The sequence below is a fragment of the Zootoca vivipara genome, chromosome 5 (assembly GCF_965207765.1).
Source record: "Zootoca vivipara chromosome 5, rZooViv2.hap1.1, whole genome shotgun sequence".
NCBI classification, from domain to species: domain Eukaryota; kingdom Metazoa; phylum Chordata; class Lepidosauria; order Squamata; family Lacertidae; genus Zootoca; species Zootoca vivipara.
The window spans coordinates 24,659,964-24,676,136 of NC_142588.1; the positions used below are offsets into that span (position 1 = coordinate 24,659,964).

Genomic DNA, 16,173 nt, shown 5'->3' on the forward strand with positions numbered 1-16,173 from the left:
GACACTAATGAAGTCAACATTTGTAACTATAGCAATATAAAAGGAGAATCTATACACCTCCAATCAAGGATGTGCTTAGAATAAATGGGACAAGATAGGTTGAACAAGATGGACATTGCCTGCAGTAAATTTCCATGCATTAGTGAAGGGTAGCTTCCTCTTTTCTCCTTGTCTTTCATATTTCTAGGAAATTATAACTGCAACTAGTAGAAGTGTAACCTTCCTAATACTTGTAGCAATCCTTTGTAGACAGTTTCACCAGCAGTCAATGGAAACAAAAAGGTAGTGGAAATGCTTAAAAATATACTTAAAGCTAACAGTGCCCCTGCTTGTCAACTTGCCGATCCGGCTAACTTTAAAGAGGTATCTTCAGAGCAAATCCCCTGCCCTTCTGTTTCACTTTCCTCAAGATATTACAAGAGAAACAAAATCAAATCAGTAGAACAGGAAACACCAGCTTGCAGCAAGACATGGATATGTCAGAGCAGTCAGGCTGAAATCCTTCCTTTAAAAGGCAGGTGAACCTGGTGCCAGAAGGATCAGTTGTTGAAACCCTAGGGAGAGTATTTTATAAAATTAACACTGCAGCCTCAAAGGCCTTACTCAACTTCAGCTGGCAGCAGGACACTGAACATAGCCTTAGATCAAGAGTGGGAAACCTTTGACCTACCTGAGGTTTCTGAACTAAAACTCCCCATCAGACTTAGCAAGTATAGCCAGTGATCAGGGATGATGGGAGTTGTAGTGCAGCAGTATCTGGAAGGCTACATGTACCCCATTTCTGGTCTAAAACTTTGCATATGAGTGGCAATGTCTGTACAGCAGTTCAGTGGCCCATGCTTTTGGGTTTGATGTGCTAAGAATAACTGAGATTGTTACCACTCCTCATGGAGTGCTGCCAAGTGAAAAGCTTTCAAACAGCCATAATCTGTGTGTTGTGTTTAGGCAGCAGGATAATGTTTGAACTGGTTGTCAGATATTCTTGGTAAACAACTATTCAAATTCTGCACACGGCCATTTTATTCAGGAAATAGCTATTGCTTTAATTGATACTAGAGGAGATTCTGAGGAGGAATCATTACTAGTCGGCAAGGATATGCAGAATTTGCCATTCTTAGGGGAAATTGTTTGACTCCTTAAGGCCTCGGTTGATCAAATCATGCCTGTCTTTGGCATATGTGCACTCACTCTTGCATCTGCACCAGGGAGAGAGCATGTGACCGCATGACTTGCTGTGGCTCTTTTTTATTTTAAACTATGGCTTAGTGTTACCATATGTCTACCTCATCCATTCTTTCTGAATTGGCAGTAGCCTGGTTTGATGTGACCACTGTGTTTTTACAAACGCAGAGAAACCACACATCCAGGATTTCCTAAGGCTGAGACATGAGACCTAACCTTCCTCTCTTGAGTCTTGATCAAGGCAGGATTTTCCTGAACCTTGGAGCTCAATTTATTGAAAGAAAACAATAATGTAGGGTCATAATGTTCAGCTTTTGTCCTATTTGGCTTTTTTATGGCTTCCATTTTTGCTGTACCTACTATTCTCAAGGTTTCTTCTCCAAACGCTGCAAACTCCTGATGGTATGCAGCCAAAGCAGCTTCTCACTTCACTTTCATACATAGTATTTTATATTTGGCCATGCTTTGTCTATTTACTCTTATCCTGAGAACTACCGTAGCTGTTTAATGAAGACCATTATATTTCCAAATACATAATTTATTGTTCTGAGATGATTCCTCTGCTTGTTTATGTACGGAGGATCATAATGGCCTTTGGTTACTGCCAATTTGTAGCTTTTTGCTCGAGGACAAAGATTTGTATGAGACGTTCTGACCATTTATATCGTGTTTCAGATCTATGTTTAAATAGGCTATTATATATCATGCAACCTCTAAGGATGTTACTACTAATGTGTTGACAGCTGAAAACAAGAAAATGAATGGTGTACAGCTACTTTGTCAGCCATAACTGCAACCCTTTGTTAAACCAAATATCTCCCAAATGTCCTTGAAAGGATGCTAGTCCTATTAGTGAATTAATTAACATGGGCAGAACGTCTTAATATAGCACATGCAAGTTTTACAGCAAGGAAATTCACAATCTGCATTCTTTAAATAATAAATTAATAATTATAACACTTTTTAAAATAGAAGATTGGGGCTCATTCATATAGAAATTGTGATCCAGATGCTAAATAGAATTTCACAAAAATGAGTAATCTGGGTTGGGTATTTGAAATAGTCCTGACTACACTTAAGATGGAGGGAAATGCTTTTAGTCGAGAATGCTGTTTCTAACAGTAACAAGCCAAATGCTTCCAGGAATCCCACAAGCAATTCATGAAAGCAACAGCAACTTGTACATCCCAGCACCTCACGTTTAGTATAATGCCTCTGAACATTGAGGCTCCATTTAGCTATGGTAGCCAGTATCCATTGATAGACCAATTTTTCGTGATTTTGTTTAATCTCTATTTTAAAGTCATTAAGCTAGTAGCTATAACTGCATATTATGGCAATCAATTCCATAAATTAAGTGTTGTGTATGAAGTGCTTTCATGTGTTCTGTATCTACAAAGTAGTTACATGACAGGGGACTCTTTGCACAGCCAATACAGTGGTACCTCTGGATACATATCCTTCAGGATGTAACCTCCTTCAGGATGTAACGTCTGGAACGGATCCTGTCCGCAACCGGAGGTACCACTGTGCTGACTATCTGGGCAAATACATGTGGTACGTACTGCAAAACACTGAATACTGTGTTTCTGCCTGCTTTCTACTTAACATTTTAACTGCTGGTTTTCTGCATTGTCTTGCTAGTACACTCTGTCACTTTGGCTTCTATGACTTGGGTGGATCTCATGATAAACCTTGTTAATCACTATAGGAATGAGGCTGTCCGAGCCTCAAGACTTGTGCCACCACCACCACTTCTAGTGCAGCTGTGTGAGGAGCAAATCAGAAACTTTTGTTCTGTTTAACCACAGTTTAGCGTTTCCTCTGAACCCTAAACTATAATTAATCTGAAACTCTACTGGATTTGAAACAAGTTGTTTTGTTTCAAACCATCCATGGATAAAATTAACCACAGTTTGCTGGGTCTGGGCAACACAACAAGTGGCAGTTAATCTAAAATGGAAGTGAAAGTTTCAAAAAAACAACAACACCTTCTTACAGCCATGCCAGAGGAAAAAGCAGAGAGAGAAGTGCAAGAGCCTCAAGCTTGCACTGCACAGGCTTGTTCACATTATGATAAAGAAGGGGTTCCCAACCTTTTGGGCCCTGGGACACGTTTGGAGACTATAGAAACTATTGCAGGTGCTACATGCACTTGCATGCTTCAGCCCTGTCTTGCACATGTGTGCGCGCACACACTCCCCTACCCTATCATTTTTTAAAAAAACAGGTGTCATATTGACACTTGGCAGCATTGCTAGATAAGAAATCTTATTTATTGCATTCAGAACTCTCAGCTTGCCCAGGACTTTTTCATGCCCCTCATAATTATTTAAGGTTTGGCAAGGGCTAGTTTTTCCAGGTGTACTTTTTGCAGCTCCATTTCTATAGAGGCACTTGTACATGTGCTATACTGCAATAGTTACAGCACGATCAGGTATAAGCTCCAGTGATTTCAATGAGAATTATTCAGTGGAAGATGTATGTAGAATTGCGTTGTCACTCCCTTAATCCACAGTTGGGAGTGTAACAGTACAGTTCAGCTCTAATACAAAATTGGGAAAACTCCATTTGTGCAGGACATAACTTTTAACATACAGTCAAGATCTGACATTTTTAAAGTGAGAATGTGATTTTATAAATTGGTTTACTAGTATAAATTTTGTATTATGCAAGTTTAAGTTTATGCTTAAGCAAAGTGCTACACAAAAGAACACAATATGTCTTGGAATAGTACAGTTTGGATTTTGACAATTATAAATAAACTTTGGGGGGAAAATGATCCTTTCCCTCTTGAAACATTTCTCTTTCCCCTCCCCTCCCCTCTTAACTTTTCAGGGTCAAGGGGCAATAACTGAAAAGCTGCGGAGTTTCAGTATGCATGACTTAACAGCTATACAAGGTGATGAACCAGTGGGACAAAGACACTACCAAACATTACCTGATACAAAAAAGAGAAGCAGAAGCTCCACCACCAATGAAACTTTAGGTTTGTATATTACTAAAAGAACTGGGATGTTTCTGTTTTTGCTAGATCAGGTGATAACTGATATTGGATATTGCCCATTAAATTGTGCATAAAGCAAGCAGAGGATGAATACAACCATGTTATTTTACTGGAAACTGAGAAAGCCTTGTTCCTGCAGATTTTATCAGGATAGCCCAGCTTTGTCTAGTCCCCAGCATTTGCCTTATTTAAAGATAATTTATACCAATGATTTATAATTTAACAAACTTTCAACTTTGCAATATCAGGTTACAATGTTCCATTAAAAAAGGATTCTGAAGATGATAAAACAGATGAGGAGAGGGAAGGGACGTATTCAGAGGATGAGACGTTCACTCAGAGAGGTCTCCGGCGAACACAAAGTATGAAATCGGTAAAAACTATCAAAGGCCGCAAAGAGGCAAGTACATCTCTACGTAGTAATATAAAATTCTGTGTTCAGATGGTACAAAAAAAAGGGCTGTATGTCATTTACATATTGGCAACACCTCACTCCAGATCTCCTGATGGACAGTAGTAATGCACTCTCACTCCTGTTTGGTTAGGTTCAGATAAGAATTTATGCTGTCTGCGCTTGAGCAGTTGATCTTCCTGTTTATCACATGAAGGTCACTAGAGTACCAAGGCAACCTTCATGCTCCACTATGTTGGTGAGGGGACTTGGAAGCCATTTGTTGATGTCCCTTTGTGTCCTGCAGTTCAGAGCCCTTTTAGCCAGAAACCCTCCCAGACCATTCTACCCCCAGTAGAGTGGGATAGCTGCTCCAGGCCATGTCTGTGGCAATGGGCACATGACATAACACCTAATAAGCGGAATATTTCCAGCTTGTTCTGCAGCAAGAACCATATCAAGAGAAATGTGTGTTTTATGCAGCTTTTTCCACGGTTGCTACTGACATCTTTTTGTTTTGCTGATCTTTTTGGTGATTCTAAGGCTGCCTGGAAGAGAGACTTCTTTTTTCTTCTTTTTTAGTGTGTTACGCCTCTCGGGGGGAATATTTTGAAACATAGCCTTTCTTTTTAAAAAATAAGGTTTTAGTAAAGCTTTTTCATAATACAAAAGGCCTTTAAATATTAACTATTGGCTCGTCATGCTACCATAGTTGGATGATCAAATTGTTACAATTCAAAAGGTGCACCTGGCAGTCTTCACCTATGAACTTTTTCTGAGTGATGCACTGGTTGCCTTTTAACAGTAGTTAAGCAGCCTTCCCCAGCATGATGCCCATGGGAATGGAGTCCCAACAAAATCTGGAGGACACCAGCTTGAGGAAGGCTGGGTAAGCAATGGGGAGCCCCCTGGTCATTCTTTCTACTCCCTTCCCTCTCAGGACTGCATTCCCCCTTCTCTTGTACCATAGGCCAGGGTAAGTTGGAACTGACGAAACATTTGGGTTCAACGCCTGCTTAAAGGAATGATGCTGAAATCCCTCTGAGTTATGCTGAAGCTGGGAGGGGGGGGAAATGTTTTCCCTAGGAGGGAGGGAGATTGCTGTTCCAGCAGTTGGCTCTGGATCTCTTTAATTGTTGTTTAAGTGACATTCACACAGCATTAATCTGTTCCAGCCTTCAGATATATTTGCTTTTATCTGTTTCTTTTTCATGTCCTACTTTGCCAGGTTTTTCTGTTCAGTGTTTTGTCAAATCATTCAAAATCTAAGGGAACTAAAAATGGGAAGGAGGTGCTATAGCTCTTGATGACTTTACTGTTTGCATCGACCTTGTTGTGTGTTCTGTAGTAGTCATTTGGGGGTAACCAACATAGAACCATCCAGATGTTTTGGCCTACTATCAGCTGGCATGTTCAGAGATGATGGGAGTTGTAATCAAACCACATGTGAAGGACACCATATTGGCTACCCTTGAGCACAGACTGGCAGTTTTTTAAAGGCTGCTAATGATCTGAAGCTGTTTTTATTGCACATAATTGGATTAACACTTTCATTCATGTCCTTATGCTGGATTCTATTCTTGACAGAAAATAAAGAGCCAGTTTTACAAATTTTGCACCAGATTTTGCCCTGCGTATCTAAATCTTCCATGCCATTTTTTTCTTTCAGGTGCGGTATGGCTCATTAAAATACAAAGTGAAGAGAAGACCACAAGTGTACTTCTAAACAATCTTCACAATTCAGCATGTCAAACTGCTATATTAGTTGCTTCCTGCAGGCCCACAATAGGGCCTGGTCCTGCATAGGACTTCTCCATTCTCTGAAGGGAAACACTTGGCACACATGTGGATTCCCATTGCCAGTGTAGAGCATTTCCTTGATCATTGAAGAGGAAGGGGAAAGCTCTGCATGCACAGAGCTCTGCGTGCATACCTGACTTAACTGGCCACTATGTTTAGGGATTATCCATATCAATAATTCAGTCATGGTGGTAAGAATATATTGCTTTAAAGAGTGGAGTTATGTTTAATCTCAGTTTCTTAAAACTAATTGCTAATATGTTTAGGTTAGCACATTATGCCTTTGTACTTCATAAGTGTAATAATTTAACGGCTGACTCTTAGAGACTTTTAATTGTGGCTTTTGTGGATGAGCATTAAGTGCTTGGTTAATGCCAACACACTGAAAATCTCAGCACTTCCAGAATTTCATTTTTATACTTGGAAAGCTTATACTTGAATGCATCATTGTGCTAGATTCCTTTAAAATGCAATGTAAGAGTAGTGAGTGTGAAAGAAAAAGTCATTCACAATTAATCTTCTTAATGGCTTGGATCCAAAGAACAACTTGTGGCCATTCAAGGGAGTTTCTGCTACCTTGTGGAATTCACTTTCTTAAAGCATGACAAACTGCTTTTGATAATTTCCTTACTGCTATGTGACATGGGGAGGCTGCTTTATTCAATCTGAAGTTGGTTTTAGTTGAAATTCTGTACACTGCATAGATATATTTGTATATGAATTTGCAGTACAGAACTAAAATAACCACCACCCCAGAAGGCTCACATAACTTGCTTCATTGTTTGGAGGTCTGTATATTGCTTTACTGTAACCAGGGATTTGAGGGTAGCCTGTGCATACAGCCGAGTTGATCACCCAGAATGCTATCTCTTTCCAGAGCAGCCCCTGTGCTAGTCTTTTGCAGCAAAAATAACAGGCATGAGCTTCCATGAACTACAGTTCACAGATACATGAAGTATTACCCTGAGTTACAGGTAGATGTGCACTGTAGTCCATAGAAGTTTGTGCCATAATAAATGTGTTAGGCTTTAAGGTTCCACAAGTCCCTTTGTTATCTGTATCTGGACACTTGCATGCTGTGATCTGTAGTATTGCAGTTCTAATTGGTTTTTCCAATGCAGTGTTGACCAAGGAGCATAGAAAGCTGCAACACACAGTCAGACCATTGGTCTATCTAGTTCAGTATAATCTACACTGGCAGCACCTCCTCTGTGTTTCAGACAGGTATTTCTCCAAGCAACACCTGGAGACCATCAGGGATTGAACTTGGCACTTTCTGCATGCAACTCTTACCAAGTTTATCTTTGTGTGGACTCTCGAGTTCACTGCTGCATGTAAGAGCACACAGCTAAGTAATATGGGCCAGGGCCTTTTCTTTTTGGAATGTATATAAAGGAATATAACTACAAGTTGAAGACCCAAAAGATTTCAAACCTTTTTGTTGGTTACCAGCAATCATATGGTGTACCGTGTTCTAGACATGTCAAACTCAAGAAACAGGAAAAACTTGCACACTCTAAAGTTAGTAGTTCTGTTATTTTAGAGTCCTGTGTTTCTAATGTTTAAGAATCATCATGCATATGCTTTTTATTGTGCTTGTGTGTTTTTATTCTTTTGTAAAACATTGAAGGTTTTATGTTGGGACACTGCAGAGAACTGAAGGCCATTTCAGGAACACAAAGGGTGGTATGCAACTAAGCAGTTGCAAAAATTTTCATTTCCAGTGTCAAATTTGCCCTTTCCCTGAATGTCTTCCCCAAATCTGCTGCAGAGGGTTGTTGAGGTCTCATGGGAGAAGAAAGAAGAGGGAAGGAAAGTTCAGCTACACAGCCAGATACTGAAATACTTTGTTGGATACAATCCAGAGCAACTGGATAGTTGGGTTTACGTATATGTACATATCTTACTTATGTAAAACAAGCATAATCTGTAGAGCTTGTGTTAACTTGATACACTTCTGTGGTGTTCGTTATGCCATTCAAGAGTAGCACTTGAAATGTTCTAAATCCTGATATACTTAATCACCACTTAAGTGCTGGCTCACAAAATACTATTCTTTTTGGCTCGATTCCTGAGGAATGTATTGTCCTTTTTAGACAGGTGAATCTTCCAACTCTAATTAGAATAGCCAGGAGTTTTAGTATTGCTTCTGGATGCAAGAACCATGTCAGACCCTCCGCCATTAAATGTTATTTAAGAAATCACGAAAAGAGATTCACATTTTAAGCCTGATCTTCACAGCTTTGAGTGCTGCACACTTTTTAACCGAACACTTGAAAAAAAATTGCTGCTGTTATATATGTTGGTACTATAGTTTTAACTTGGTAAAGTGGTTCCAAAGGAAGCTAAGTTTCTTGCTGCAAATACTGTAAATTTTCTCAAAATATGTATATGCTTCACAATTTTTAATTCATGCCATGTAGGAGTATCTCTTCTCCAGAGAAGAATTTCCTATTTATTCTGAATACTGACAGCTTGCCCCAAATGAGGAACTAAAGAACTGTTTTCTCTTCAGCTTCAGAAACAGGATTTTAATAAGAAACAATGCTTGCTTTTACATTTTTGTACCCAACTTGCTAAGATGCTGTTCACAAAATTAGAAAAGTGATTGATTTTTTTAAAAGGTAAATTATAGCCACCTATGTAGCTGCTAATTGTTGAATGGTATCTTCTCTAGTTTGGCCCTCAGAGTAGCTACTAACGTGGTTACACTGAGTGTAGGGAGAAAGTATAGTAGTCTTTCTGTTGTATAATCCCTCTGTTAACAAAATTTAAATCAGCATTAGGTTTTTTGGAAGCCTACATACTGGAGGACCGTAGTTCTAAAATAAGCCAGCCTTGTTTTCAACTTGTATCTTCCACTTTTGCTTTTAAAATCACTTGTGGCTTGTTGTGTAGAAGCACACCATACTGGGGTCAGACAAAAGAGTTTTGTATCTTCCTACAACTGATCCAACCAGATAATTTCAAAGGAAATGTATAGGAAGTAATTTTGAAATGATGTGTTATTGTATTTCTGCTATTTTTTAAAATATATCCATGCCTTTTGTCAAACAGACTTTGTAAGTATTAAGGGCTGCTTTGTATGTTCTATCATTGGTGTGTACTTGTATCATGAATATTCAAAAGTTACATGTAGTGCTTGCATGTGTATGGTGCAGGTGTGATTGTACTTGTATGGTATGGGTGTGATACAAAGGGAGCTCTTGGTTGGCTGAATCTTCCTGGTTCAAGTACATCGAAAGACTAAAGGCTGCTTCGTGCACACCCATGGAAGCTACAAGTGGCACATTCCTTGGACACTCAGTGAGGTTGTCCTTCAGTGAAATGAATGAAAAGCAATTCCTTTCTCCCATTTTAAAAATCCATTTTTTAGCTTCTTTGATTCAAATAACTTTTTGGATTCAAAGAATGGCAAAATAATTGCTGCAAATTAAATATAATGGTTTTACAATGTCAAAAACTAGGTATTTTGTTGAAATATAATAGGGCTTCCACTAGATCAATGTTGTATGAAGTACTTACTATGCAAAAGAAACAAACTATTTTCAAGGACTGTTTCTACTTACCAGCTCTTACAAATGCAATTTCAACATATTGACTATTTGCAGCTTTAAGACTGTAAGCTTTAACTTTCCCATCTGTAACAGACTGTCAACTTGTTTACATATTTGCAGTACTGAGTTTTGTACTGATACTTCTTTACCTATGTATATGCTATTTTTGAAGATGCAATGCCTCTTAAAAGATTTTTTAATAAAAAAACTTAATAAAATGAATACTTTCAATGTCTTTGTCCTGTCTCATTCAAATGCCATGCAGCTTAATATCTGTAGGGAAATAAAAACATTATAGGAAGTAATGTCATTCTTCCACATCTCTCTTTAAACCTGCTCTGATCTCGTGAATGCTTGCAGGGGCAAGACTCCTTTAGCCTAGCTAAAGCCTTTGTCTCCTCTCCAGAAAAGATGCCAAAAGTGATCTGATACCAAGCTGAACTACTTCACTTTCAAATGCAGTTGAGGGGTGGGGGTGGGGGGTGAACTGGTTGAGCAAGAAATAGCCTGAAACCTCTTTAGTTGTGCTGAAATAGTTTCATGATTGTTTTAGATCCTGATCATAATCTCAGACATCTGTCTAAATGTGGTGGGGTCATTTTTAGTAATGGTGGCACATGGTAGCATTTTATGGAAGAGTAAAATGCACAAGCTACTATTTATTTTGAGCCAGAATATCCTCAGAATATCCTCTGAGTTGCAGTGATCATGTCTTGCCAAGCTTGAGAAAATGTTCTCGTGTTCCTTTCAAAACTAAAATATAAGGATATGATTTCATTGTTCTTATAAAAACAATTTTTATTTTTCTTCTGATCATATTTTTCACTTCTATATTTTTTATTTATTTTTTACAAAAAAGCTTACGCCAGCACTGCTGATAATTTTGGGAAGGAGCTTTTGATTGGAAACACTTGTGTGAGTGAGCTATATGTGACCTCCCAGCATTTTTTCTCCACTGGGATGGGAAACGTGCAATTTTGCTGAAGACGAAATGTCTTGGAATCAACTACGTGGGTTGGCTGCTCACTCCACCCCCTGAATTCTTCATGTGCAATGCTTTTAACTTTTGTATTAGATTGTCCGTGCATCTTGTCAGAGACAAGTACATCTTAGGATTCTGTTGATTTGTGTCTTGCCTTATGGTAGAAAGATGTTTGACAGTGGGGATTTGTAATGTTTTTGCTTTTTTCGCTTAAGATGTTTAGGGCAGGCTAATTTATTAAATAACAGAATGAATTTTTCGCTAAACTGCAATTTTGGTGTCAATGAACAGAGGGAAGTGGATTAGTGGAACTGCTGAGCAGGCAGGATCACTTGGAAAGATGGAGATACAGGCCACCATTTTTATATTTCTGAACAACATGGATATCTTTATGCTGTCTTGTTGGATGTGACCAATTTTCTCATGGGAATGCTATAGAGCAGGCATCCCCAAACTGCGGCCCTCCAGATGTTTTGGCCTACAACTCCCATGATCCCTAGCTAACAGGACCAGTGGTGGGAATTGTAGTCCAAAACATCTGGAGGGCCAAAGTTTGGGGATACCTGCTATAGAGCAATAAGAGGGATGGAATACATGAAAGGAAAAATGGGTAGTTTAAGTGGCATACATTCAACTAGCTGTTGGGTGTTGCCCAGGAAGCAGAACCCAGTGCCCAATGGCACTGTTAAGACTTGCAATCATGGTTCATAATTTTAAGTTGTACCAGTTTTGTACACTTGAAGAACTGCACATGGAAAATATTGATCTGCAAAGAGGGGGAGAGTGTTTGTTCCACTCCTTTTCCACTGTTCTGGTTTCTGATACCCTGTACCAGGCATCCCCAAACTTCGGCCCTCCAGGTGTTTTGGACTACAATTCCCATCTTCCCCGACCACTGGTCCTGTTAGCTAGGGATCATGGGAGTTGTAAGCCAAAATATCTGGAGGGCCGCAGTTTGGGGATGCCTGCCCTGTACCATACATGCTGCCTGTCTCTAACAATCTTCCTCACTGAATAAACCACTGGGTATGCTGCCTTAGAGATTAGAAAGGTTTTCATACATTTTATGAAATACGAAGCTGAATGCTGGAAGAAAGTACTTCTTCACATAGCGCATAGTCAAACTACGGAACTTGCTCCCCCAGGAGGCAGTGATGGCCGCCAACTTGGATGGCTTTAAAAGATTAGACAAATTCACAGAGGAGAGGGCTATTGTTGGCTACTAGTTGTCTCCCTCCATAGTTAGAGGCAGCAATGCTTCCAGATACCAGTTGCCAGAAACCATGGAAGGGGAGAATGCTCTTATGCTCATGTTCTGCTTACTGGTTTCCCACAGACATCTGGTTGGCCACTACGAAAACAGGATGCTGGGCTAGATGGGCCATTGGCCTGATCCAGCTGGCTAATCTTAGGTTCTTATGAGACTTAGTAGGATTGCATTCGGCACCAAACTGTTTGCCCTGCCCCCACAATATACTGCAGGCTTAAAGAGAAGTCTCTTCTCTGTTTCTGGCTTCCCAGCTCTTAGAGATGGCACAGTGCAGAAGCCCTTGAATGGATGCTTTTGTAATTTGTAGTCTTGTAATGTCAAATTGCACAGGATGAATGGGTATTGTGGCAATACCGTAATAGCAGTCACGCAGCAGCAGCAGCAATCGGACCCCACAACATACAGCTCCCCAAAGTCTCAAATGTCAGCAGATGCAGAAAACTTCTTTTGGATTGTCTTAGGCATTAAAAGTCCAATCCAATATTTTTCAACACATCTCTGCCTTCTATTCTTTGAAGAGTAAAGTATAACTTCCCTAGCAGTATTCAATTCTAGCCAAGCTGGCAATGAGAGTGAGAGAGTGCTTCTAAGAAAATGGCCCATTGCATGATCTTGAAGTACTGTCATTCCTGTTGTGATGCCCTAATTGGAAATTCAAAGAGAAAACCCCAGAGCAGTGTTTCTGTTTACTAAACTAAAAATCATCAAACTACAATTATCAGTGCTATTTGCATGCAAAGAGGAGAGATGCATGTTGTATAATGTTACAACCCTAGTCTCTTAATGGTGAGAAACTCCAAGGGTCCCAAGTGTTTTCCCCCAGGGTGTGGTTTCCTTAGAATGAATGTCAGTTAAGGCTGTGGATGTCTTTAGGACATATGGTTATATTTACATATACAATACAGTGGTACCTCGACTTCCAAATGCCTCGACTTACAAAGGTTTTGACTTACGAAGTCGGCAAACCTGGAAGTATTTTCGCCATGCGTGCATTCTGCGCAAAGCGCAAAATCGCGCTTCATGCATGCGCAAAATGGACGCTTCAACATCCAAAGCTTTCGACTTACGAAGAGCGCCGTGGAACGGATCGCCTTCGTAAGTTGAGGTACCACTGTATATACAACCTGAGCATAGGATGGAGGGGCATGATTAACACCCCAACAGATCTTGCTTTGCCTTAAGTTTCCAGGGGAACCCCAAAGTCCAGCACAGAGAAAAACATGGCTCAATCTTCAGCTTTTCAGCTCACAACTGTCTATTCTATGTAGCAGCAGGGTGTTGGAAGAGAGGCCCACCCATTAGCTTGGATAGTACCATTACTTAGTTGTAGCTCTTGCAACCTACCGGTAGTTCATTCTTTTACAGTAAGACCTGTTCTGACAGTGGAGCAGACTCCCTCGGGAGCGGGGGTGAACTCTCCTTCCTTGGAGGCCTTTAAGCAGAGGCTGGATGGCCATCTGATACGGATGCTTTAGTTGAGATTCCTGCATTGCACAGGGTTGGGCTAGATGACCCTTAGAGTTCCTTCCAACTTTATGAATCTCTTAATAGTGGATGCCAAGAGAAATAGTCATGTCGTTCTCATGCTCTGTGTGCATATTGATGGAGGGGTTGTGTGCATCTTGGAATGTTTTTGGAAGACCCACACAGTGAGACATAAGAGAACTTCCAACCACAGTGGTCACTAAAGGACAACAATCCCAAACTCTTGTTTTTTAAAGCAAGATCCTGTATTATAACAGCCAAGAAAAACATTGGAAATAGTATACATAAACTTAGTGTCAGTTAAAGTGGAGTCGATTTCTTTACAGAATTAATTTTATGTTGTTTCACTACAACCTATCTCAAAGGCTTAAGATACAATGTATTTAATATGACACATAAAAATAAACTTTATCTACCCAAAACGGGTGGGCAATCTGTGGCCTTCCAGATGTTCAACTCCAAATCCCATCAACCGCAGTCACTGGTTAGTTGCCAAGGTTGCTGAGAGTCATTAGTGCCCCATCCATGATCTGAAAGATGGAATGCACACATCCCAACAAGCTCAAAATATTGCAAACAAAAACCTGTCCCTTGCTGCCTCTTTAGCCCCACCCACTAAGGGATGGGGTTTTATCTTCGGTCAGGTTGTTTTACAATGATTTTAAACGTTATATGTTAATTTGGATTTCGTATCTGTATTTGTGGGCTGGGGTATTGTGTAGCTTTCGTTGGGGAATGTTTGTGGGGGTTTTTTTTAGCTTGTATTGTTAACTGTTTTAATTCTTTTTATTACATATTTTGTACTTTATGTTGTGAACCGCCCTGAGGCCTAAGGGTATAAGGTGCTTTATAAAGAAGAAGAAGAAGAGGAGGAGGAAGAAGAAGAAGGCACAAGTGGCTTTCAGAAGTTGCTGGGCAGGCTAGTGAGAAGAAGGAGGAGGAGGAGGAGGAGGCACAAGTGGCTTTCAGAGGTTGCTGGGCAGGCTAGTTTTCATCATCTGTGGCCATTGGCTATCCTAGCTGAGGCTGATGGCTGCACTGTTGCAGCCAAAACCACCACATCCCATAGGGTAGTCACTTCATACACACATGGCTTTTGCTGCAGTTTGACTTCAGATGATTTGGGCTTTATGGCAGTACCCAACCTGCACAAGCAACAAGAGTGAACTGGATGGGCTTTCAAGACTTCTATTTCCAGAAAAGTGCTGGAAGGCCTGCAAGGAGGAATATATACAATTATAGAAGGTGCAACGTCTTATAGAACTTCCTTTACACATTGCATATTTAGAGGTCCATCCTGTAGAAATCTTGAGTGTGGTCCCTATACTACATTTGCTAGACAATTCTATTTATTCAGGTGGTTTTGTGTTGTTGTTTTTAAATTCATTTTATAAATTGGCAAGCAATTGTGTTGTTTTCTTTTGTATTCTCTTTTTCTTTGCAGGGATTTGTTTCGGTAGCATTGCTTCAGTTGAATATATAATGGATTCATCTAGTTTCATGCCCAAAGCACTGTCATGATCTGCAAGAGACTTGGGTTGCCCTACTAACACTATGCCTTTTTTCTTTTTCTTTTAAGTAGAGAATGAAAGTGGAAATATGAGGTTCCCAGAAGGTGCTTGAGAGAAATCAATTGGGTCAGAAATTTAAATACGGATTGTGTGTCTGGTGTAATGTCTAAGCTCTTAAATCTAGAGTGCACCTCAAGGTGGTTGTCCAAAGAATAAGGGAACTGCGGCCAGTTCCGAGAGCTTATGCAAGCTTTATTTATGAACTGCTCTAAAATTTCAAATGTTTATAAACATTGGGTCATATTAAAGAAAATTATGTATGTAGGAATTTGCTGGAAACCCTTTCTATTAATGCCTAAGCACCACCAGCTGGTTTGCTGCTAGCTTAGCCTCTTATCAGGCAAGCCAGATGATACCGAAAGATACTGTTTTCCTACCATATGTGCCTTGAGACATAGGCATGCTAGGCTAAATTAAAAACAGCTTTAGTGCTATCCAGCCATTTCCTGACTTTTGTTAGTATAAGCCAGACATTTGTCACAGTTAGTTATTTTCTTGTGGGTATGTCTACATAAGCTATTGTGTTTGGGGGTTCATCCTGTTCCCCCTCCTCCCTCCCCATCCTATTCAATCCTGCCTATATTAGGTATGAAAAGGTAAGTTTGCATGAAGAGGAAAAAACAAGTAGCACACAGATGATCCACTCTGTTCATAAATGATTATAGGCTTATTTTTTACATTAAAAGGTATTTCTGAGCTGGGAAAGCTGTGCATATTATCTTTGCTTAGCCTAATTATGTATCAGTGCTACTCAGTCAGATGACATCCTTGGCTGCTTGTTTTATAGCAGTTATTCTCTCTCCCATAAGGCATGATCCTGATTCATGATCAGAACTTGTGTGTAAAAATAACAACAAAATCTACAACAGTGCTCCAAAGAGGATTGGGAAGAGATTAAACCATAATCTTCAAAGCACACATACTCCCA

The 16,173-nt window shown here is 39.9% G+C and overlaps 1 protein-coding gene and 1 long non-coding RNA gene across 3 annotated transcripts in view; one reads left to right on the top strand and one right to left on the bottom strand.

Moving 5' to 3' along the window:
- REEP3 (receptor accessory protein 3) overlaps positions 1-10,168 on the top strand; it is a 32,948-nt gene extending 22,780 nt beyond the window's left edge. For both annotated transcript variants that reach the window (XM_035137858.3, XM_088669507.1), the window contains exons 6-8: positions 4,021-4,171; positions 4,438-4,589; positions 6,250-10,168. In XM_035137858.3, coding sequence (XP_034993749.1) covers positions 4,021-4,171; positions 4,438-4,589; positions 6,250-6,306 — 360 coding nt within the window. In that variant the 3' untranslated portion in view covers positions 6,307-10,168. The remainder of the gene's footprint in view (positions 1-4,020; positions 4,172-4,437; positions 4,590-6,249) is intronic.
- Positions 1-16,173, bottom strand: part of LOC148685609 (uncharacterized) — a 28,043-nt gene that overhangs the window by 10,129 nt on the left and 1,741 nt on the right. The window contains exon 2 of the long non-coding RNA XR_015949977.1: positions 14,091-14,204. This is a non-coding gene — a long non-coding RNA (uncharacterized LOC148685609). The remainder of the gene's footprint in view (positions 1-14,090; positions 14,205-16,173) is intronic.